This window comes from Camarhynchus parvulus, chromosome 28, assembly GCF_901933205.1.
Source record: "Camarhynchus parvulus chromosome 28, STF_HiC, whole genome shotgun sequence".
Classification (NCBI taxonomy): Eukaryota; Metazoa; Chordata; class Aves; order Passeriformes; family Thraupidae; genus Camarhynchus; species Camarhynchus parvulus.
In genome coordinates, this window is record NC_044598.1 from 5,145,665 (window position 1) to 5,166,971 (window position 21,307).

Below are 21,307 nucleotides of genomic sequence, written 5' to 3' on the forward strand. Positions count from 1 at the left end.
GGGGCCGGGGCCGGGGCCGGGGCCGGGGCCGGGGCCGGGGGCCGGGGCCGGGGCCGGGCCGGGGCCGGGGCCGGGGCCGGGGCCGGGGCCGGGGCCGGGGCCGAGATTGGGGCTGGGGCCGGGGCTGGGGCTGAGGCCGGGGCCGGGGCCGGGGCTGGAGCCGGGGCCGGGGCCGGGGCCGGGACTGAGGCCGGGGCTGGGGCTGAGGCTGGGGCCGGGGCTGGGGCTGAGGCTGAGGCTGTGGCTCTGACGGCTGCGGGCGCTTGCAGTGTGGAGGAGCTGGAGATGTGCTCGCTGAAGGTGCTGGAGCCCCGCGGCAGCCCCACACAGTGCCTGCTGCAGCTCCTGGCCGAGCGTGACTGCACCCTCCGCTACCTGCTGGGCTGCCTGGAGCGCATGGGGCACGAGCAGGCCTGCCGGGTGCTCAGCTCCGCCGGTACGGACGGACAGAGGGACCGGGGGGTGCGGGGGAGCACCGGGGGCAGGGGCTCAGCAAGAGGAAATGGGCGTGAGGGTGAGAACAGCAATTCCTGTTAGGGGTCTTGCTCTGGTGGCGAGGTGCTGGGCATGCAGGGTGGGGTGGGGTAGATACAACAGGATGATATAGGATGGGATGTGGTCTGATTGGATAGGACAGCACAGATTTAGACAGCATGGGATAGGATGGGATAGGGTGAGATAGAGCAGAGTGGGATGGGATAGGCTGAAACAAGATGCATAGATGGGATAGCACTGAATGTGCCAATGGGACAAGGTGGGATGAGATGGCTGGGGCAGGACAGAGGTGTGGGATGTGATAGGATGGACTGGGCTGGGAGAGGAGAATCTGTGGTGGGTGGGGATGGGGCAAGATAGGATGGCACTGGATGGTATGGGGTGATGCAGGACTCAGCCCAGGCTGGTCTCTCCTCTCCCGCAGTCTATGATGGCATTCGCATCACGGTGCAGCCAGAGTCGCAGGTGGTGGCGGAGGGGACACAGGTGTCCCTGACCTGCGGTGCAACTGGCCCGCCAGGGCTCGTGTACCAGTGGTTTTGTGGGAGGCAGGAGGTGAGGTCCCACTGTGCCACATTGAGCGGGGCCCCCACAGCCTGGCTGTGGTGAGGGACCCGCATGGGTGAGGGAGCACATTATTCCTTGGCCTCCTCCTGTCTTGTAGGTGCCTGGAGCCACATCCCCAGAGCTGGTGATTGACACAGCCACTCCTGCGGGCCAGTGGTACATCTGCCGGGTGAACTGTGGGGCCACATTCACCTTCTCCAGGTGGGCTCATGTGCAGGTGGAGAAGAGCAGCAGCCCCAGCACAGGTGGGTCTTGAGATCTCTGTCCCTGGGCTGGCAGCTATGGGGCACCACTTGCTTGACTGGGACATCTCCTGCAGGGCACCTCTTGCCCCATCAGGACAGGGATGGGTCCTGAGTGGTTTCATTTGCCATGTAAGGCCCTGGCTCAGCTGTGAAGGTCTCTGGGCTTGCTGGGGTGATGGTGCCCACAGAGGAGTCACATGCCCTCCTCATGCCTGCTGCCTCATGCCATCCATGGGTGCCAAGGCCTGCCACTGCTGCTGGGGCCTGGAGCAGTGCTGCAGAGTGCTTCCATGGCTGGGTGCCTCATTTCCCACCCTTCCCTTCCCCAGGCAGTGGCTACTGCCCGAGCATGGCAGGGCTGCAGATCCTGCGGCAGCCGCGGCCGTGCCGCCTGGCTGAGGGGGACACGCTGGCCCTGGAGTGCAGAGCCATTGGCAACCCCCCGCCCCAGTACCAGTGGTTCAGGAACCAGCGCCCCGTGGAAGGGGCACAGGCACCCCAGCTCCAGGTATGGAGGGACCTCTGGCATGGCACGGCATGGTACAGCATAGCACAGTGTGCCACGGTGCAGCGTGGTCTGGCACACTGCCCCAGCCTCCTGCTCTGCCCTGCTGGCAGGTGAAACTGGTGACCACGGCCGAGCGGGGCAGCTACTCCTGCCACGTGTTCAACCTCTTCCATGAGGTGTGGAGCCAGGAGGTGGACGTGGAGATTGGTGAGGGCCCCAGACAAACCTCTGTGACCCCCCACCTGCTCTGTTCCCAGCAAAGCCCTCATGGCTGCTCAGTTTTTGGGGAGACTGCAGCCCATGCTGGGAGGTGATGTCATACTTAGGGTCCCTGACATCCCCTCTGCCACAGGCCCACGGCTCTTCACCTCTGGAGACTCCTGGCAGGAGGGGGATGGAGGTAGGTGGGACCAGAGCGGACAGGTCTGCGCTACTCTGCCCACTGTGCTCCCCTGGCACTGAAGGACCATGGCACAGCATTTCTCTCTTCCCAGGCTCCCTAGAGCATGGCAGCCCTGGACAGCTGTATGGTAAGAACCTGCCCAGGAGGGGCTGGTGGCCCTGGGGGGCTCTGACTGTAGCCAGTGTCACCACTGTCACCCCATAAGGCTTTAGTAGGCCAGGAATGCTTTGGATGCAGCATACTGGAAGAGTGAAACAGCAGCCTGGCCCCAGCCTGAATTAGGAGAGCAGATCAGCATCTTAACCCTCAACCCAAATCCCCAACCCCAGCCCTTACCCATAACCTGAGGGTTCAGGGATCAGTGAGCCAGGGATGCCATAGGGTACCTTGGTACCCAGGGACCGTGATGCTGGCCAGAGCTGGGTGTCACCTCTGTGGGCTGTGTGCAGCATGGAGAGCAGGTGTTTCCCACTCTGTAACAACACCTCCCTCTCCTGTCCTTGCAGCTACGGACAAAGTGGCGCTGCTGATTGGCAACATGCACTACCTGCACCACAAGCAGCTGCAGGCGCCCATCGTGGATGTTCACGCCCTCGGTGCTCTCCTCTGCCAACTTGACTTCAAGGTGGTGTCCCTGCTGGACCTGCGCAAGGCTGAGATGCAGATGGCCGTCGATGAGTTCCTCCTCCTCCTTGACAAGGGCGTCTACGGTGTGACAGCACCTGCCAGGGTGGCTCCAGCCCAGGGGGAGCTGGGTGGTTTTATGCTGGTGGAGTCTTAGGGTGCAGCCAGGCAAGAAGCAGGTGCTGGCAGGTCAGGGGATGTCACCGTGTCACCTGCCCTCTGTTTGCCCAGCAGGTTTGCTCTACTACGCCGGGCACGGCTATGAAAATTTTGGCAACAGCTTCATGGTGCCCACCGACGCGCCCAGCGCCTACACGTCAGAGCACTGCCTGTGCGTGCAGCGCGTGCTGCAGGAGATGCAGCAGCGCCGCACCGGCCTCAACATCTTCCTGCTGGACATGTGCCGCAAGAGGTGACCCGGCCCTGCCACCCACCTGGGGACAAGCTGCCGCTTGGGGAGAGCCAGCACAGGGACCTGTTGGTGGTGGCTCCTGGGGGCAGGTGGCGGGGCACCCCCAGGGTCCCATCTAAACCCATTGTCTTTGTCTAAATGCCCCAAGGCTTTAGCTTCACTGCCCCTGTGAGCTAGCAAACGCTGTAGTGGGTGGGCAGAGGGGCACAGAGCAGCCCTCAAGGTCTGGTGTGCTTTGGGGTGGGTTTTGGGAGGGGAACAGGTTCTCACTCTGTCCAGCTTCTCTTCTCTTGCAGGAACCTCAATGATGACATCATCCCACAGGTTGGGGCGCTGGAGGTCACGGCCAACATCGTCTTTGGCTATGCCACGTGGGTCCCCTCCCACCATCCCCTGGCACAGGCAGTGGGGCTGAGTCTCCCTGCCTAGCTCAGGGGCTCAGACCCCCACGGCTGCCTCCCTCCACCCTTGATGCTGGAGGGGTTGGGCAAGCAGCAGCTGCCAGTCCCTCACAGGGCAGGGACGTGCCCATGGCATTGCTTGGCTTTGGGCAGCACCTGCTGGCATGAAGCTCCAAGACTCCTCCAGAGCACAGGGGTTTGGGCTGGTGATGCTTTAAGCATCCAGGATCTGGCCATGCTCTCCTGTCCCCAGCACAGTGGCCAGATGGTGTGATAGGAACAGGAAGAGTGCTGGGCACCCAGCTCTGGCTTCCTTGGGGCTGTCATCCTGTTGGGGGCCAATTCCCAGGGAGTGCCAGACCCCATGACAGATCCAACCACTGCCCTGTCCCCGCAGGTGTGCAGATGCCGAAGCCTATGAGCTGAGCCAGGGTGAGCTCTCCAACGGCATCTTTGTCACCTTCCTCAAGCGCTGGCTGCTGGAGGATGAGAAGATCACGGTGCTGCTGGACAAGGTGGCCGAGGGTGAGTGAGGAGCAGTGGGGAGCAATGACCCCCCTGGTGGCCCATGCCAACCCCCTGTGCCCCTGCAGACATGGGCACTCTGGAGATCACGCGGGGCCGGCAGGCACTGGAGCTCCGCAGCAACCTCTCAGAGAGACGGGCTCTGACAGACCCCATCCGCCCCCCGGGCCAGGACGAGTCCTCTGCCAGGAACCTGCAGTGGGCCAAGGCTCATGGTGAGTCATGGCCAGCCTGTGCCAAGCTGGCATCTGGAGGGGGGACAGCCCCAGGACCAGAGAGAGGCTGTGAACAACATCTGCTGGGTTCCTCCCACCTGGAGGAGAAACTGCCGGCACAGAGCCACCAGCATGGAGACAGCAACAACGTGTTGGCAGCCCTGCTCTGGGGTGACCCAGCAGCCACCTCACCTGTGGGGACAGCTCAAGCCCTGAGCCCCTGCAGATCCCATCTCTGTGCTCCCTGTCCCCTCCCCAGTGCTGCCGGAGAGCCGGCACCTCTGCTTTGACTGCGGTGTCACCGTCCAGCTGGGCTTCGCTGCCGAGTTCTCCAACATTATGATCATCTACACACGTGTGGTGGCTGCCCCCAAGGACATCACCAAGTGTGAGGCCCGGCTCACTGATATTCCCGAGGTGGGAGCAGCTGCCAAAGCCCCACCAGGGCAACGCTGGGGAACGGGGAGGAAGCTGTGGTGGTCTTCACGTGGATGCTGTCATGGCAGGAGCTGGATGTGGACCTCAAGTGCACCAACAAGGAGAGCCCAGAGGAGCTGGGCAGCCCGCTGGCACCCGTCTGGAGCCTCGGCTGCCCCTCCTGCTGCCTCTACAGCCGGATCTGTGGCTTGCAGAAGCTGCAGGTAAGAGCCATGGCGAGCGATGCTGGGGGCACAGCGTGACCATGGCCGTGCCAGGGCAGGAGCCCATGGTGCTGCTGTCCCTGCAGCAGGAGCTGGCCTTCACCGTGTGCCTGCAGTACCGCTACCAGGGCATGGATGACTTTGTGGAGGAGCGGCAGCGGGTGAACGTGGGGCGGCCGCTCATTGCCAAGCTCAACCTGCAGTGGGCAGCGCCCCCCTCCCCATCCCACAGCCCCCTGTGCCCCTCTGCCCCCGGGAGCTGGGGCGTAGGGGAGAGCTCCTGGGTCAACACCCCTGAGGAGAACCTGAGCCCCGAGGGCCCCAGCTCCCACACCCTGTAGAGGGACACTGAGGCCCCACCCCATCACTGCAGCCCCCTGGCACCATGCCTGTCCTGCTGGGGGGCCAGGGCATGGACGGGGTGCAGGTGACATGCACAGAGGCTGGCCTCCACCCTGGCCTCTGCCAAGGGCTGCAGGTCTCACAGCACAGCACAGCACGACTGGGACTGTGGACTCCAGCTGCACGTCCCTGGCATGGCAATGCCACCCCCCATCCCTGGGTAGTGCCAGCCCCACATCCCTGAGCAATGCCAGTCCCATGTCCCTGGGCGGTTCCAGCCCCACATCCCTGGGCAGTGCCAGCCCCACATGCCAGGCCACCACCAGGCAGTGCAGGGGCAGAGTGCCAGAGACCACGGCTCAGCAGGCTCGAGGCGTCGTGCCGGGGCAGGGCTAGGTTCGTTCAGGCCTGGGAGAAATAGAGAGAAATAAGCAGCTTAGGGGGCAAATCCCGCAGGAGGAGATTACAGGGGTGGGAGCGGGAGGGCTCCTGCTCGGCCACGAGGGGGTGGGAGCACCCCCTGGTACCCCCAGCGCTGCCAGCAGCACCCACTCCTCACAGTACAGCCCCAGGAATCGGCCCCACTGGGCAGTGAGCGATTTCAGGACAGGATTGGGATCGAAGGGGAAAAAAATCCCTTTTTGCTTGAATTTTTCCCACACAAACTCCCACATGCTGGGGCAGGTTCCAGTGGGTGTCCAGGGGGAAAGCACCAATAAAGTGGTCCTGCCAGGCGGCTCAGTGCTTCTGTGCCCTCCCTGCGTTTAAATGGCATTTTTGGGGTCAGAAATCTTCCTGCAGGAGATGCAGCGCCGCACCGGGCGCACCCACGGGAGGGAAGGGGCGTACCAAGTGCGGGTACATCCTCCGAGCCACCCCAAGGAAAACAGCTCATTTCCATCACCCGCACAACCCGCAGCCCCAAGGATGGGGAGGAGCATCCATCCACCCTCCCGCCGGGGCCCCTCCGCGCTGCCGGGCGGCGGTGGCGGGGCCGGCCCGGAGCACCCTCGCCCCAATTAAGGCTCCGATCAAACGAGCCGGGGGTGCGGCGCTGCCGCTCCCAGCGCCAGCCGGCCTTTGTTGGCGCTCGGGAGGCCGAGGGGTGCCCCGGGCTGGCGCCAGCCTCGGCAATTATGTCATGTGAAAAGCGCAGCCCCCATTGAGCGCGTCCCGTCCCCCGGATCAAACCCCATTACTTCCGCAGCCGTTGCTTCATTATCTGCCGGCCGGAGCTCGCCTCGGCCGGGGCGCTTCGCCCCATTAGCTGGGCCGGGGAGCCGGGGAGCATCGATTATGCGTTTAATGGGTTGTTAAAGGTTTAATTGTCGCTAACGAAACGGACGAGCAGCAGCAGCCGGGGGACGGGGCACAAGGAGCAGGGTCTCGCCGGGGTCATGCCTCGCCTGGCCCGCTGGCATCCCGGGCACACCCGCCCGACCCCGGGGCTCTGGAGCCGTCAGAGTCCGGCCCGGGGGGTTTGGATCGGGGTGAGACCCCGGGCTGGGGGCGCTGAGCGGGGCCTGGGCCGGGGGGACACGGTGGGGATGGGGCTACCCCAGCACAGCCCCGGCTGGGGACTCTGGTCAGGTCCGGAGTGGGAAGATTTTCTGGGGAAAACCTTTGGTGGGGGATGGGTTGTCCCTCGTTTGGCTCCTCCAGGAACTGGGACACCCCAGGAACCTGGGACACTTCAGGGCATCCTAGGGACCCGGGGCATTCACCTAGGGATAAGCCCCCTGTCTTGCTGTCCCAGCTGTGCTGAACACTTTAAAGCCCCTGTGGGCTCAGCCGCGTGCTGGGGCCATGCTGGCCTTTGCCATCGGTGAGGGTGCTGGGGCCTCTGGCTGTGCCCCGAGCTCCAGCGGGTGGGCAGATGGGACGGAGCTGCAGAGCCGCTCTGGGGACCCCTGAGGACACGGCACCTTGTCACCACCCCCCAGCTCCCAGCTGGCAAGGAACACTGGCAAGGGATAAGCCAGGTGTGGTGTGCCCCAAGAACCCTGTTGTGGTGAGCCCAGGGCTCACAGCCAACCCCCTCCTCTCACCCCTCTCACCAGGGCTCTCGGGGGTCCCACTGCTGCCCATCCTCCCCCCAGCACAATTCCAGCAGCCCTCTGGCACCTCTGGGAGTGTTGGGGCAGGGGGCAGTGGGCACAGCCCCCAAGGGACAGTCAAGCAGGGGACCTGTGACAAGCTGTTGAGGCCACGGAGCAGCACAGGCCAGTCCCAGGTCACCCGTGCCTGGACCTGGCCCAGCCCTGCCTGCAGCGTCCCGAGGGAGCGGGGCAGGAGGGTGCACAGGGATGGTGCCCCCACGGAAAGCTCCGTTCTGGCACAGGCTGGGCAGCCACGCCGTGCTGAGGAGGGCACGGCCCCACTGAGCCCCGCAGCACCCGACTCCAGCCAGCAGCAGCCATCCAGCTCATCTCTTTACTCACAATACAGCCGAGCTCTCGGTGCACCTCCTGGCACGACCACAGTGTGCCCCAACGCAGCTAAAAGATCCCCCCAAGTACTCCCTACAAAACTAGAGCTTTCTGTTCACTTTTGTTTAAATCTGCAGCATTAAAAAAAAAAATTAATAATAATGGAAAGGGGAGGGGATGTGGAGAAAGGAGGTGTCCAGCTGGGATGTGGTGGGTGGCCTGCTGGCACAGTGGGATGCCTGAGCCTCAGCCAGGTCCTCAGCTGATCTTGGTGCCTCAGAGAGGCAAAGGAGCTCTCCTGGAGTGCTTCCCCGCAGCCGTGGGGCCCTGCCAGCACCCCTGACACCATGGGTGCTGGGTCAGTGTGGCGAAGAGGCAGCCTGGCATCCCTGCCCGGTGCCAGCTTGGTCCTGCTGAGCACCCGCTGTCCTCCCTTGCCCACTGCGGGGCCGAGCCAGCGCCGGGGCAGGAGCGGCGGACGGGGAGCTCGGAGGGGAGCGTTCATCAAATGGGCTGCCAGGTCTTGTCAATGGTCTGAATGTGCTCCTTGGCTTTCATGCGGAGCGAGGCGATGCTGGAGCTCCTCTGGTCCACCTCCTCCAGCGGGTACTTGTCCACAAAGGGGGTGCTGCACTGGTAGGGCGCGGGGGCCATGGGCTGCATGCCCTGCGCCATCGGCGGGGGGGTGTTGAGGAAGGAGTGCCCAGCATAGGGGGGCTGCAGGGCCTGCGGGGCTCCCATGAAGCCGGGGATGCTGTGAACCGTGGTGGCACTGGAGATGGGGGACGTCAGCCATGGGTCGAGTGGCAGGGAGTTGCTCATGGGCCCCACGCTGGGGGTCATGGGGGGCCGGTTGAAGGAGAGCACAGGGGTGTCATGGAGCTTCATGGAACTGGCCTCCATCTTCTCCTGCCTCCTCCACTTGGCTCGTCGGTTCTGGAACCAGACCTGCGAGGTGAGAGCCAAGGTGAGTTCACTGTGCCCAGTCGGGCCCTTGCAGTGTGCCCCACACGCTGTGTCCCATGCAGGGTGCCCCATGCCTCTCCCCGTGCCTCTGCCCCAGGCAGCGTGCCCCATTGTGCAGTGTCCCATGTGGGGTGTCCCACGGGGAGTGCTCGAGGTGGGGGTGTCCTGTTTGAGGTACCCCATCCCACAAGGGGTGTCCTACAGGGCTCCAGCAACCCCAGCACCTCTGCCAGACCTTTCCCACAAGTCCCAAGAGACCAAGGACATCTCCAAGGTGTGGAAGGGAGAGGTGTAAGCACACAGCCCCTTTGCCTCCGTGGGAACGTGCACCCTGGCCCTGCAGACTCCCAGCAGTCCATGGGACGATGTTGTCCGACCTTCCCAGCCCCTTGGTCACAGCTTTCATAAGTTAAACAGCCACAGTTGTGCCAAAACCCAGCAGGAACGACAGGGACTGGCGACCCAAATCCACTGGGGATGTCTGGCCCCGTGGGAACTGCTCATTAAAGTGCTGGTCCCCATGTCCCCAGAGCAGCACAGGGCACAGGGGTCTGCTGCAGGAGGCAAAGGGGAGGAAAGATGAATGGCTGGGTGGGAAAGGGGAGGGTTCCACGGGCTGCTCACGGCTGTTTGTGGACACTGGGCTGTGCTGGTGCAAACTGCGTGTCCAGAGGAGGGAATGGAGCTGGAGAAAGAGCTGGAGTACAGGTCGGATGAGGAGCAGCTGAGGGAGCTGGGAGAGCTCAGCCTGGAGAAAAGGAGGCTCAGGAGGGACCTTCTGGCTCTGCACAGCTCCTGATAGGAGGGGGCAGCCGGGGGGGGGGTGGTCAGGCTCTGCTCCCAGGGAGCGAGGGAGAGCACAGGAGGAAACAGCCTCAAGCTGAGCTAGGGGAGGGTTAGGTTGGAGATTAGTGGGAACTTCTTCCCTAGGGCAGTGCTGGAGTCCTCATTCTTGGAGGGACTTCAAAGATGTGTGGATGTGGCACTTGGGGACATTGACTGGTGGTGGCCTTGGCAGTGCTGAGGGAGCAGTTGGATGGACTCAGAGCGCTTTTCCAACCTGAATGATTCTGTGATCCTGTGAAACCAATTGTTGCTCAGAGAGCTCAGCAGAGGTGTCTTCATGGTTTGGACCCCCACAAAAAAGGCTGCATTGTCTTCACTGGGGCTGAGGCCTGGGGAATTCAGTTCATTTGTTTGGGGGCTACTGCTTTCATTCACAGTGGTTTCCTTCAGCTCCCTGACACTTTCCCCCTCCCTGATCTCACCCTGTCAGTCCAGGAAAGGTGGGGAGAAGACTGGTGGGACCCCAGGCTCTTCCCAGCCTCTGCTGTTCCCCCATGAACCTTTTGCTGCAGCCTAAGGAACAAAACATCCCCAGCCCCACTGCCCCGCCAATCTGCCTGCTCCAACAAACTTAAAACCCTCAGATCCATGAGGATCTTGTGCTTTCCCAGCCCAAAAACCTGGAAGGAGCCACGATCAGCCAAGGTGGGTTTTTTGGCCACTTTCCCATGTGAGCAGCAGGAGGGATGGGAGCAGCCAGCACCAGAAGGGGGAAAAAATTCTGAAAACTATCTCTGTGCCCTGTTGGAGCCTCTGGCCCATGGGCCCAACTGCAACCTTGTAAGTCAAACTGGGACCCCATGGAGGAACAAGGCTCAGCCATTAAACCCCTTCCCTGGCTTTGTCAGGAGCAGCTGGCTCTGCAGAGACGCCACTCCCGTCTCGAGCTGTGGGGAAACTGAGGCACAGAGTTGAGAGCTCTCCAGCACCTTGGGGTACTGTGCCACGGCTCAGGGACAGGTCGGGGGGGGTGTTGCCCTCCCTACCTGCACGCGGACCTCCGGCAGGTTGACCTTCATGGCCAGCTCCTCGCGGCTGTACACGTCGGGGTAGTGGGACTTCTCGAAGGCGCGCTCCAGCTCGTGCAGCTGGTACGTGGTGAAGGTGGTGCGGTTCCGCCGGTGCTTCTTCTTGGGCTGCTCCTCCTCGGCGGCGGCCGGCGGGGAGCTCTCGCCGTCCCCCGGCTTCCGCAGCTCCCCCAGGTCCCCCTCGCACTTATTCAGGAACATGGTGGCACCTGGGGGGGCACCACAGAGTCAGAGGGGCCTGGGGGCCTTGGGCCCCGCACGTGTCCCCAGCCCAGGGATGGACAGACAAGGAAAAGGAGGGATGGGAAGGTAGGGTGGCCCTAGGACCAGGTTATGCAAAGGCATAATCCTCTCTGCCGCAGCAGAGGATCCCAGGGCTGTGGTGTCCTGGGGGCTGATCCACAGTCCCGGGGACTGACCCGGGGTCCTGGGGACTGACCCAGAATCCAAGGGATGCCTCATACTTGACTCTCCTGTCAGATCCCACCGGGCCACTGAACCCGCTGGTGCTAAAAGTCAGATTTCCTCTAAAATTGAGGATTTATGGAAGTGCCATCACTGAGAGCCAACCTGATCTCTCTTTGCCCTGGCCTGGAGGGGACCAAGCCTAGGTTAATTCCCTCCTTCCTCCCCAGCTCCTCTTGTCCAGCCTCTTCCATGGAGAAGGCTGGCCCTGGAACACTGGGGGACCCAGTGTAAGTCCCCAGGCTGGGCGGGCGTGACCCGGCGCTGTCCCCCAGCTAATGACCGTTTGGGTGACGCTTATAAGCATTTTCAACCCTCACAACGTTTCATCTTTAAGCTTTTTATCCGGCATCTGAAATCTTCCTGCAGTATTTGCAGGGGATTAAGGGTCTCTTTCCACCGTGAGGATGTCAGCAGACATGGAAATGGGGCAGAAAACTGTAATCCTGGGGCAGGGGGAAGGCACTGCATTGCCCAGACTCACCAGCAAAGGCTCACCTAATGCCTCAGGGGGAGTGGGGAGGGAAAAGGAGAGTGAGTTCATGCTGGGAGGGGGCAATGAGGGTCCTAGAGGGCAGCGAGCAGGGGCTGGGTGTTGGGTGTTGCCCAAGCTGCACACACAGGGGTGTCTGTGTGGGGTGCTGTGTGCGCAGTGGGGGTGTGAGCTGTGTGCCTGCGGTGGCTGCGGCTGTGCCTGTACCTGGGCACAGGTACACCCACCCTGGGCAGGGCCCAGGGGTGCTCAGGGAGGCTCCCAGTGAGGCACAGGCGTCTGGGGTGAAGGGTTGGGCTGGGCATGCAATGGAAGGTGTGCAGCAGTGCAGAGCGTGGATGTGCATGCGCAGGGATGGGGATGTGCAGGGATGGGGGTGTGCAGGGATGGGGATGTGCAGGGAAGGGGGTGTGCAGGGATGGGGATGTGCAGGGATGGGGGTGTGTGGGGATGGGGGTGTGCAGGGATGGGGCGCGGATGGGGATGCAGGGATGGGGCTGTGCAGGGATGGGGATGTGCAGGGATGGGGGTGTTCAGGGTGGTTTGCACCACAAGGGAGCAGTGCCAGGGTGCAGTGCCTCTGTGCCATGCATGCAGCACGTGCTGTGCAGTGTCTGCACTGCTGCACAGAGGGCACAGTGTTTGTGCACAGTGCTCATGCAGGGTGTGCACAGCACCATGGGTGTGCGGGGAGCACAGTGTGTGTGGGGCATGCACAGCCTGTGGGCACAGGAGCTGTGGGCACCCAGTGTACAGTGTGTACAGCATGTGCAGCGTGTGCAGCGTGTGCAGGGTTTGCAGCATGTGCAGGGTGTGCAGGGTGTGCAGGGTGTGTAGCGTGTGCAGGGTGTGCAGGGTGAGCAGTGTGTGCAGCGTGTACAGTGTGAGCAGGGTGTACAGTGTGTGCAGTGCATGCAGTGTGTGCAGTGTGTGCAGTGCATGCAGGGTGTGCAGGGTGTGCAGGGTGTGCAGTGTGTGCAGGGTGTGCAGGGTGTACAGTGTGTGCAGTGCATGCAGGGTGTGCAGGGTGTGCAGTGTGTGCAGGGTGTGCAGGGTGTGCAGGGTGTGCAGGGTGTGCAGGGTGTACAGTGTGTGCAGTGCATGCAGGGTGTGCAGGGTGTGCAGTGTGTGCAGTGTGTGCAGTGCATGCAGGGTGTGCAGTGTGTGCAGGGTGTGCAGGGTGTGCAGTGTGTGCAGTGCATGCAGGGTGTGCAGTGTGTGCAGGGTGTGCAGGGTGTGCAGTGTGTGCAGTGCATGCAGGGTGTGCAGGGTGTGCAGGGTGTGCAGTGTGTGCAGTGCATGCAGGGTGTGCAGTGTGTGCAGGGTGTGCAGGGTGTGCAGTGTGTGCAGTGCATGCAGGGTGTGCAGTGTGTGCAGGGTGTGCAGGGTGTGCAGTGCTTGCAGGGTGTGCAGGGTGTGCAGGGTGTGCAGTGTGTGCAGTGCGCATGGCACAGGCAGCAGAGGCACGTGCAGAGCCTGTGGCACTGACCATGCAGTGCAGCACATGCAGTGTGTGCATGTGTGTGGCAATGTGCAGTGCCTGCCCAGCGTGTGCTGTGTGTGTGCAGTGCAGCCAACACGAGCAGCGTGTGCCTGGTGCTGCTGTGGTGTGCTCAGAGCGTGGGCTGTGGGTGTGTGCTGTGGGCAGTGTGTCCAGGGCAATCAGTGCATGCCCAGGGGCTGTGTGTGCAGGGTATGCAGGGTGTGCAGGGTGTGCAGTGCCTGCAGTGTCTGCAGCGTGTGTTGCACACCCAGTGGATGCTGTACACATGCGGTGCTGTGTGTGCAGGGAGTGCAGCACAGGGTGTATGCAGGGAGTGAAGCACAGGGTGTGTGTGCCTTTGGAAGAGCAGCACAGGGTGTGTGTAGGGAGTGCAGCACAGGGTGTGTGTGTGCAGGGAGTGCAGCAGTGTGTGTGTGTGCAGGGAGTGCAGCAGTGTGTGCGCCTTTGGGAGAGCTGCAGGGTGTGTGTGCCTTTGGGAGTGCAGCACAGGCTGTGTGTGTGCCTTTGGGAGTGCAGCAGTGTGTGTGCCTTTGGGAGTGCAGCAGGGTGTGTGTGCCGGGAGTGCAGCAGGGTGTGTGTGCCTTTAGGAGAGCAGCAGGGTGTATGTGCCTTTAGGAGAGCAGCAGGGTGTGTGTGCCTTTGCGGGAGCTGGAGGCCCACCCTGGCAGGGTGGCTGAAGCCCAGGGGCTCTGGGTCCAGCCCGGCAGTCTCAGGGGGCCTCAGGGGAGCCACAAGTCAGGGCAGTAGTGTTGGGTGCTGCACCCTGGGGTGCCCCAAGGCAGCGGTGGGGGGGAGGGGGCGCTGGGGGGAGCAGGGGCCCTGTGGTCTCTGTGTGAGCATCACAGCATGTTCTGGGGTTGGGGACACAGGGAAGGGATGGGGTCCCCCCACAGACATCCTGCTCTCACTTACCTGCTTCTCATTTGCGCAGTTCCACACCTGCAAGGAGAGGAGAGAGGGGGGCTGAGCACCTCGAGCACCCTCCTGGGGCACGGACCCCCCCAAGGGACCCAGCACCCCATCAGGATCCCCATCTGCCCTGCCCAGCCATGTCCCACGGTCCCATGGAGCAATGGGGGGGAGCCAGAGCTGGGGGAGCTGGAAGGAGCTGGGGCAATGGGAATGGGTGAGATGGGCACTGGGGGGATGAGTGAGAGAGGCTGGGGGTAAGATGGGGCAAGCGGGAGAAGAAGAGGGGCAATGGTGGGGGACAGGGGTAAGGTGCGGGGACAGAGCCCCAGGGTTCACCCCCTGACCCCATCAGAAAGCAAAGGAGGCAAAAACTTCCCAGGGAGCAGCAAACCCCGGCCTGGGAGCAGAGATGAGCAGCAGAACACTGGAGCAGGAGTGACCCCGCAGCAGGGCAGCACCCCCGGACCCTGCGGGATGGGGGCCAGGGCAGGACCCCCCCAGTCTGCCTCGGCCTGGCTGGGGGGCACAGAATGCCCCTGAGTGGGGAACGGGGGCGCATTGCAGACCAGGCTGCGGGGACATCAGCAGCAACCAAGCACCCCATTTTCCCCATCCTCCAGGGACTGGACTTAGGACTCCCAAGCCTTTGCCACCAGTGTTTTGGGAATCCTGCCTGGAAACAGGCCACGCTGAGCTGGGGCTGGGGGAACTGCTGAACTCTGGCTCCCAAAGCACACCTTCCTGCAGCCTCTGTCATGCTAGCAGCAATTTTTGGGTTTAAGCCCTTAAGCTGCAAAACTGTGCTGGGAACCATAAGGGCCCCGTACCTCAGGAGAGTTCTTTCCCCCCTCTCCTCGATGCTCCAGCCCATGGTTTTCCTGTGGGGGCTGCTAGCTAGGGGGAGGGAATAGCTGCTGGTAAAGACACCCAAAAAAGCAACAGAAATGACATTGAGCCCTGGTCAAAGCGGGTAAAACCCCTCACTTCCTGAGCACTGCAAAGCATCAGTGAGGACAGGTGGCCTCCCCTGTCAGCAGGGGATGTGGAAGAGACAGTCCAGGGACAGCCCCACCTTCCACTGGGACCCCATTCTTTGCCTTTGGAAGCCCATCTGGGTGCCAGGATTTGGCTCCCTGGGCTCAAGCCCCCAGGATGGGTGGTCGGAGCCCGGGTGGCTCCTGCCCCTGGCTCTGTGTGACTCAGGGCGGGTGACACTGGCAGGCGCCCGACCCGCTCCTGAATCCCCAGGGAATGGTGCCAGCCCCGTCCCCAACACCGACCCCAGGCACACCCTGGGGACACCCACTCCCTTTCTCAGCATCTTCCCTCGGCGCTTTGTCCCGAATTGGAAAAAAAACGGCGTTACCTGCTGGGCCCAACTCGGCTTTTCCAGGAGTATTTAACTTTGCTGGTCCCTCCCGGGAACCAAACAAGCGGCTCAACCTCACCAATCTCGCAGCTTTGGCAGCCAAAGTTGCCTCTAGTCTTCTTATTTGTCACAGAACCGCCGTGCTAAGGCTCGGGAGAATCTTTATTTAGTGTTGCAGATGTCACCAAGGCACCGCAGATTGGAAATGAGTCCAAAGGATTAAGACGAGGTTATTAATTGGAGGCCTTCCCCTTTAAGAATGATTGACAGTTACTTTCTGGACAAGTAATTGCTCTAAATGTCCCCCCAGCACGGGTCCGGGGGGGCAGTGGCGGACAAAGCCCCGAACTGCCTTCCCCACTCGGATTGTCTCCCCACAAAGGCGTCCTGCTGGAGTTTGCCGTGTAATCCCCTCATTACGGGCGAGGAGAAAGAATTAGAAACAGGGGGAGCAGAGAAGAAAGGATGGAGGGGGAGGGGGCAGGATTTCCTTGGACTGTGGAGCCTCTGCCCCAGGGATGGGGTCTGGGGCAGATGCCCCAAGCCTCGGTGGGATGGGGATGCTGCAGTGATGGGTGTTGTCCCCCCTGGACAGGGATGGCGAGCCTGGGGGTGGCCCTGTGACAGCGTGGGTGGCCCTGTGGCTCCCAGTGATGCTGCCTGCAGAGCCCTGCCCGTGTGGGGAGCAGAGATGGGGACAGGTGTGGGGACAGGAATGGGGACCAGGCATGGGGTCCAGCGTGAGGCCCCAGGGTGTGGACACGGCCTGGGGACCTGCTGTGGGGTCTGGCTGTGGGCCCAGGTGTAGGGACCGGCCATAGAGACCAGCCCCCTGAACACCCCTGGGGACCTGGTATGAAGATCAGGCAGGGAACACTCACGGGGACCAGAGCAGGGGACCAGGCAGGGCCAAGTGTGGGGAGCAGCCATGGGGCAGTGCCCATGGACCAGGCCTGGGGATGACTCATGGACATGGGACTGAGCACTGGGGCCAGGCATGGGAACACCCTGTGGGGACCAGCTGTGGGATCCAGCCAAGGGGACAATCCCTGGGGGTGCCCCATGGGCCCTGGCCTAAGGGGGTGTGGGACAAAGGCAGCCAGGCTGAGGGGCAGGGCTACCATTCTTCTCCTCCGCCCTCCCACTGCTGCCCCTGGGCCCCAAATAGTGATGGAAACATCATGGTGGAGGTCCTGGGCTCTGCTGGGGCATGGGCTTGGTGCTGCCCACAGCCCCCATCATGTGGGGTGCATTTTGCCCTTTTCTTTCTTTGCTCACTTTCACTTTCTCCCAAAACCATCTTCCTGCCACCTGCAGCCGCCGCCACCCCCGGGCCTGTCTCGGCTTCCTCCCACTCCCTTCCCCTCCTCGCCACGCTTCCCCTTTCGGATGGCAAATGTCACTGTGGGGGTTTTGGACCCTGTGCCAGGTGCTGGGGTGCTGGCCCCGGAGTGGGTCTGTGCCCTCCCCACCAGAGCTGCTCCTGGCCAGACCCCGCAGCCCCTCTGTGTCCTGGTGTGGGCCCCGAGGCCATCCCATTGTCCCCCACTGGGGTTGTGAGGCTTTACCTGCCCTGTCTCACAGCTCTTTGGGGACAGTGTGACGTTGTGTTGGGGATGGCACACCACTACCCTGGGGACAATGTGCCACCACTGCAGGGACAGGCTGGCAAGGGACCACACCCCAGGGATGGCAGGACCTGCACAGACAGGCCATGGAGCCCCGGGGATGAGGCGACACCCTGTGCCAGGCAGCGCTGCAGGAGTGCAGGGGAGAGAGGGAGCTGCTGGGGACATCCCCGGGCAGGGGTGCTGTGTGGGGCAGGGCCATGTGTGGGGCAGGGCCATGTGTGGGGCAGGGGTGCAAACTGGACCCCGCTCACCCAATGCCCGTGCTGGCCGCTGTGCCGAGTGCAGGAGCGTGTGCCCCACACTGATGGCCCCCGGCAGGTACCCCGGGGTGCCCCCCCCTGGCCCGGGGGCGTGGGACTGCCCAAGGCACCGGGTTTGGATGCAGGGAGGTGCCCAGGGTGCTGGGTTTGGGTGCAGGGAGGTGCCCAGGGTGCCCGGTTCGGGGTCGGGGGCTGCCCAGCTGCCCGCCCGGCGCTGTGTGTGCCCTGCCGGCCCTGTGGCCGCCACAAGGTGTTGCCTCGCCCGGGGGGAGGCAGCAGGCTGATTTGCCAAATGATTATAATTGCCTTTTAGGAGCAGATAGCAAATTGATTTGCTTCCTTGTCCAAGGCCCGTAATCGCTTCATCACTTTAAAATATTAATGCTATACTTCTTTGCTAGTTTCCCAATTACCCTAATTGAAGGCAAATTGGTTAAGAAGGTGCAATGCAGAGTATCAGGGGGTTTAGTTCACTCAAATGACAGTTTTAAACCTCCCTAATCCTATTAGCGCGCAAAGCTGCTAACGCTTAGAGACGCTGCGTCAGCTTACCGGGGCGGTGGGGCCGGAGGCGGGGGTCGGGCCGGGGGGCGGCCGGGGGCCACCGGCCTCACGTGACCAGCTCGGCCGGGGATTTATCACTTTTTTAGTTCATTAAGAGGCCTTTGGCAGGCGGGGAGGCAGCAGGGGTGACCCAAAAGGGTGCTGAGCGGGAGGCAGGTGGCAGCATGGGGAGGGCGGGGGGGAGGACGATTAGCCAGGGAGACCTGGCGGAGGGTCCTGACCCGAATCCCAGCTGGCGCTGGGAGTCCCCCTGCAGCCCCACTGGGAACACTGGGCTGCCCGTCAGAGCAGGATGGGACCCTGATGTGGAACGGGGATGGAGGACTGAGGTGGTGCTGGCAGAGCTCGTTGGGGACCTCAGTGCCACCATCCCAGCGGCTGGCACTTGGTGGCGATGTGGGGTGGGATCAGCGTTGTGCTGGGTGCCACAGCTGCTGACGCCCTGTCAGGATCCTGGCGAGGACTGGCGTGGCACACACGGTCCCATCCCACAGGTGGGGTTTGTGCCTCAAGGGAGATTTCCTGAGTTCTGAAGAAAAGCTGGTGAGCAGGGATGAGGATGATGGCAGAGACAGCAGGGATGATGAAGTCAGCTAGGACAGTGGGGCCACCGAACATCCCGAGGCGCCCCGGTGTCAGGCCCAGCCCGTCTCACGCTCCCTGGGATGCTCCAGCAGCCACCAGCCCCTGGGCTGGTACAGGGAGGGGTTCCAGGGGGAATGGGCACCCCGCGCATGCAGGGTGCGCTCCCTGCTCCGAGTGCTCCCGCTCCTGAGCGGCGGCTGAGCCCCCGGCTGCGGCGGCAGCGCTGAGCTCGGGGACAGCTCCGGGCCCACCTGCGCCGGCTCCGGCCGTGGGCAGCCCGGGCAGGGCCGTCCCCGCAGCCTTTCCGGAGCAGATGGCAGCGGCGTGGGGAGGATGGAGGCGGCTCAGCGCGTCCTTCCTTTCATGCACACACAGCGTGATTCCCGGCGGCTCCGGCTCCGGCGGGAGGTGCCGCTGGGGCCAGCGCTGGCCGAACATTTTACACGGGTTCAGCGAGCTTATTCCTCGGGGACAGGCGACTCAGGAAGATTAGAGCTCGCTAAAATAGGCAGGTATTAGTGATCTCAGCAGCCCCCGGCCTTCCGGCGCGGCCGCATTTAAGCCAGCGCTGCTGCCGAGCGCCCAGGACAGAGTCCCCGGCGGGGCAGGAGGCGCCGGGCACCCCGGCCCGGCCGAGGAGATGCCCCTGCTGCCCGCACTGAGGATGCTCGAGCACGGGAGTAAATGCTCCACACCCGCCCCGGGGCTGTCCCCAAGGGGTGGCCAGGGGGATCACTGGGTCCCAGTGAGGGCTGCTGCAGAAGGGGGGCACGGACCCAGTGGCCGAGCATCCCGGGCTGGTTGGTGGCTCAGAGGACACGGCGCAGCCCGGCTCCAGCGCTGTCATCGTGTCCCCTCACCCACCAGGACAGGGACTGTGTGGGTGCGGGATGTGGCAGGACAAGAATGGTGCTGGCAAATGCTGTATTTATTGAGCCAAATGGTGCACGGTGCCAGGGCTGGTCAGGGGGCTAACGGTGTCAGGGACCTGCCCCATGTGGGGGCTCACACCAGGAGCACCACGAGAGGGACCTGACCATACCCAGGCATTGTGCACCCCTGCACACCCTGGGAAAGCAGCTGCGAATGGTTTTGGGGAAGAAAACCCACGCCTAACGTGTATGGGACCCGTACCCCAAGTCAAGGCACCCAGAGCCTCGGCATGCCGTGGCTGCCGGGGGCAGGGGCTGCCGATGGCCCCTGCAGCGCTGCTACATCAGGGCGCACTTCTCCCTGACCTGATCCACGCCGCCCAGGGCGCGGTCCCGCAGCGCCGGCAGCTCCACCTGCCGCAGCTTCGCCAGGAAGGCGAAGGCCCCGGCGCTGCTATCCTCCTCCTCCTCCTCGCCGTGCACCATGGCTGCCAGGTCCGGCGGCAGCTCCACCTCCCCTCCGGCCACGTGCACCTGGGCGTCGTCCCGCTCGTCCTAACGCGGGTGGGAGAGGGTGTCGGGTGGGGACAGTCGCGGTGCCCACCACGGTGGAGCGGGGGAAGGGGGACAGAGGACAGCCAGTCCCAGGGGGCTGGGGACACGGCGGGATTCCAGGGCTGTCCAGTGCCAGACTCGGACGCTGGATGGACAGAGGGCGGCAGATAGACAGAGACAGTGGCCGTCTGCTGCCCTCTTCAGGAATCCCTCAAGCCCAGGGGAGCACGGCAGCCGTGGGCCTGGGGCTGTTCCGGGCGATGTAGGGTCAAGGGGAAGCCCCCGGTTGCGCAGACAGGCTGGTTCTTACCTGGGCCAGGTGGTACTTGTCCCGCAGGTGCATCCGCACCGTGGCCCGTTCTGCCTTCCTCTGTGCAAACGCCTTGTCCCGCTCGATCCTGCAGCAGGTGCCACACCATCACCCCCTCCTCACTGAGCCCCCCAGGACCACCCCACCCCCCGATCACCCTGCTCCTCCTGCAGAGCAGGTCTGGGGCAGGAGGGAGAAGGTCTGAGACCCACAAGAGGGTTAAAGTGGGGATCTAGGAGCAGGAGCCACATCCTGTCCACGCAGCTCAGCACCCAGATTCAGAGGTGGTTGATGAAGGCGCCCATTGCAGGGACTCGCTCCTCCTGCAGCCTCTCATCTCCCTGATGCTGAGCTGCTGGCTTCCCACAGCGCCCAGTCCTAGGGAGATGGGACCTGAATCCAATCCCATGCTGACCCCCATCCCTGGGCTCCAAGGGTGCTGGGCTGGAACCATCCCTGGGCTCTGACACCTGGGGATTCCCCTTGTCACCTGTGGTGCACAAAGGCGCTCTCACAGCCCTGTGCCAGCACCTCCATGGACCCCCCATGCTGTAGGGGAGACACACTGAAGGGCACCCGCTCTGCACCGTCTCTTGCCCCAGCTGCCTCTGTGTCCCTGTCCTGTGCCACCCTGGGGAAAGCCCACAGAATCAGATCCTGATTCTGGAGTGTTGGGGGACCTTCGTGACCCGCTCAGCCCCAGCAAAGCCTTACTTCTCCTCCAGCAGCTGCCGCTGGTACTCCTCAAACTCCTCACGGGCCATGCTGCTGGGCAGTGCTGCTGCCTTGTCATCCTTGGGGGCCCCCTTGGGGGACTCGTCCTTGCCCCCCTGGAAGCTCTTGAGGGTGGCTGTGAAGAAGGAGGCCATGGTGGCTGGTGGCAGCTCCTGCCCCGAGGTGCCCACCGGGTGCCAGTGCCTGCAAGGTCAGTGGGCCCAGCCCCAGGGGCACCGCGGATCAGGGGCGGATTAAGGCATTAGGAGGGGAAGGCACAGCCAGGGTGGAAGGACCTTCCCTTTGCTGCACCCAAGGGTGCTTGCAGGGGACAGTGGCAGTGCAGGGGGACAGCAGGTGCTGCCTCATCAGCATGACAGGGAGGTGGAAGGAGTCACTGAACTGCAGCACACACCGGGTCAGGCT

At 63.2% G+C, this 21,307-nt stretch overlaps 3 protein-coding genes across 3 annotated transcripts; 1 reads left to right on the forward strand and 2 right to left on the reverse strand.

Annotated features, from left to right (window-relative positions):
* Window positions 1-225: 225 nt before the first annotated feature.
* Window positions 226-6,108, forward strand: LOC115914440 (mucosa-associated lymphoid tissue lymphoma translocation protein 1-like; the record flags this gene model as incomplete). Its single annotated transcript, XM_030966972.1, has 15 exons — window positions 226-436; window positions 920-1,050; window positions 1,160-1,307; window positions 1,637-1,815; window positions 1,926-2,022; window positions 2,168-2,215; window positions 2,310-2,345; window positions 2,725-2,928; window positions 3,077-3,254; window positions 3,551-3,625; window positions 4,053-4,180; window positions 4,249-4,395; window positions 4,655-4,812; window positions 4,902-5,036; window positions 5,123-6,108. Coding segments are annotated over 15 exons (2,130 nt in total), but the record flags the coding sequence as incomplete, so codon positions are not given.
* A 2,180-nt stretch (window positions 6,109-8,288) lies between these two features.
* On the reverse strand, window positions 8,289-15,567 carry RAX2 (retina and anterior neural fold homeobox 2). The gene is made up of 4 exons (XM_030966804.1): window positions 15,388-15,567; window positions 14,022-14,048; window positions 10,606-10,856; window positions 8,289-8,755 (listed from the first exon to the last, which is right to left on the reverse strand). The coding sequence occupies exons 3-4, from the start codon at window positions 10,846-10,848 to the stop codon at window positions 8,312-8,314; spliced, it is 687 nt and encodes a 228-aa protein (XP_030822664.1). The 5' UTR covers window positions 10,849-10,856; window positions 14,022-14,048; window positions 15,388-15,567; the 3' UTR covers window positions 8,289-8,311.
* A 4,074-nt stretch (window positions 15,568-19,641) lies between these two features.
* Window positions 19,642-21,036, reverse strand: LOC115914377 (complexin-3-like). The gene is made up of 3 exons (XM_030966864.1): window positions 20,882-21,036; window positions 20,168-20,255; window positions 19,642-19,857 (listed from the first exon to the last, which is right to left on the reverse strand). Exons 1-3 carry the CDS (start codon window positions 21,034-21,036, stop codon window positions 19,642-19,644), a joined length of 459 nt encoding a protein of 152 aa, XP_030822724.1.
* Between the last annotated feature and the right edge of the window lie 271 nt (window positions 21,037-21,307).

Excerpts from the sequence above, each read along its gene's own strand:
- RAX2 (XM_030966804.1), bottom strand. The coding sequence starts at position 10,848 with ATGTTCCTGAATAAGTGCGAGGGGGACCTGGGGGAGCTGCGGAAGCCG. Across the intron at positions 8,756-10,605 it reads TGCCGGAGGTCCGCGTGCAG|GTCTGGTTCCAGAACCGACG; the intron begins GTAGGGAGGGCA and ends CTCACCTCGCAG.
- LOC115914377 (XM_030966864.1), bottom strand. The coding sequence starts at position 21,036 with ATGGCCTCCTTCTTCACAGCCACCCTCAAGAGCTTCCAGGGGGGCAAG. Across the intron at positions 20,256-20,881 it reads CGGCAGCTGCTGGAGGAGAA|GATCGAGCGGGACAAGGCGT; the intron begins GTAAGGCTTTGC and ends CACCTGCTGCAG. Across the intron at positions 19,858-20,167 it reads ACAAGTACCACCTGGCCCAG|GACGAGCGGGACGACGCCCA; the intron begins GTAAGAACCAGC and ends CACCCGCGTTAG.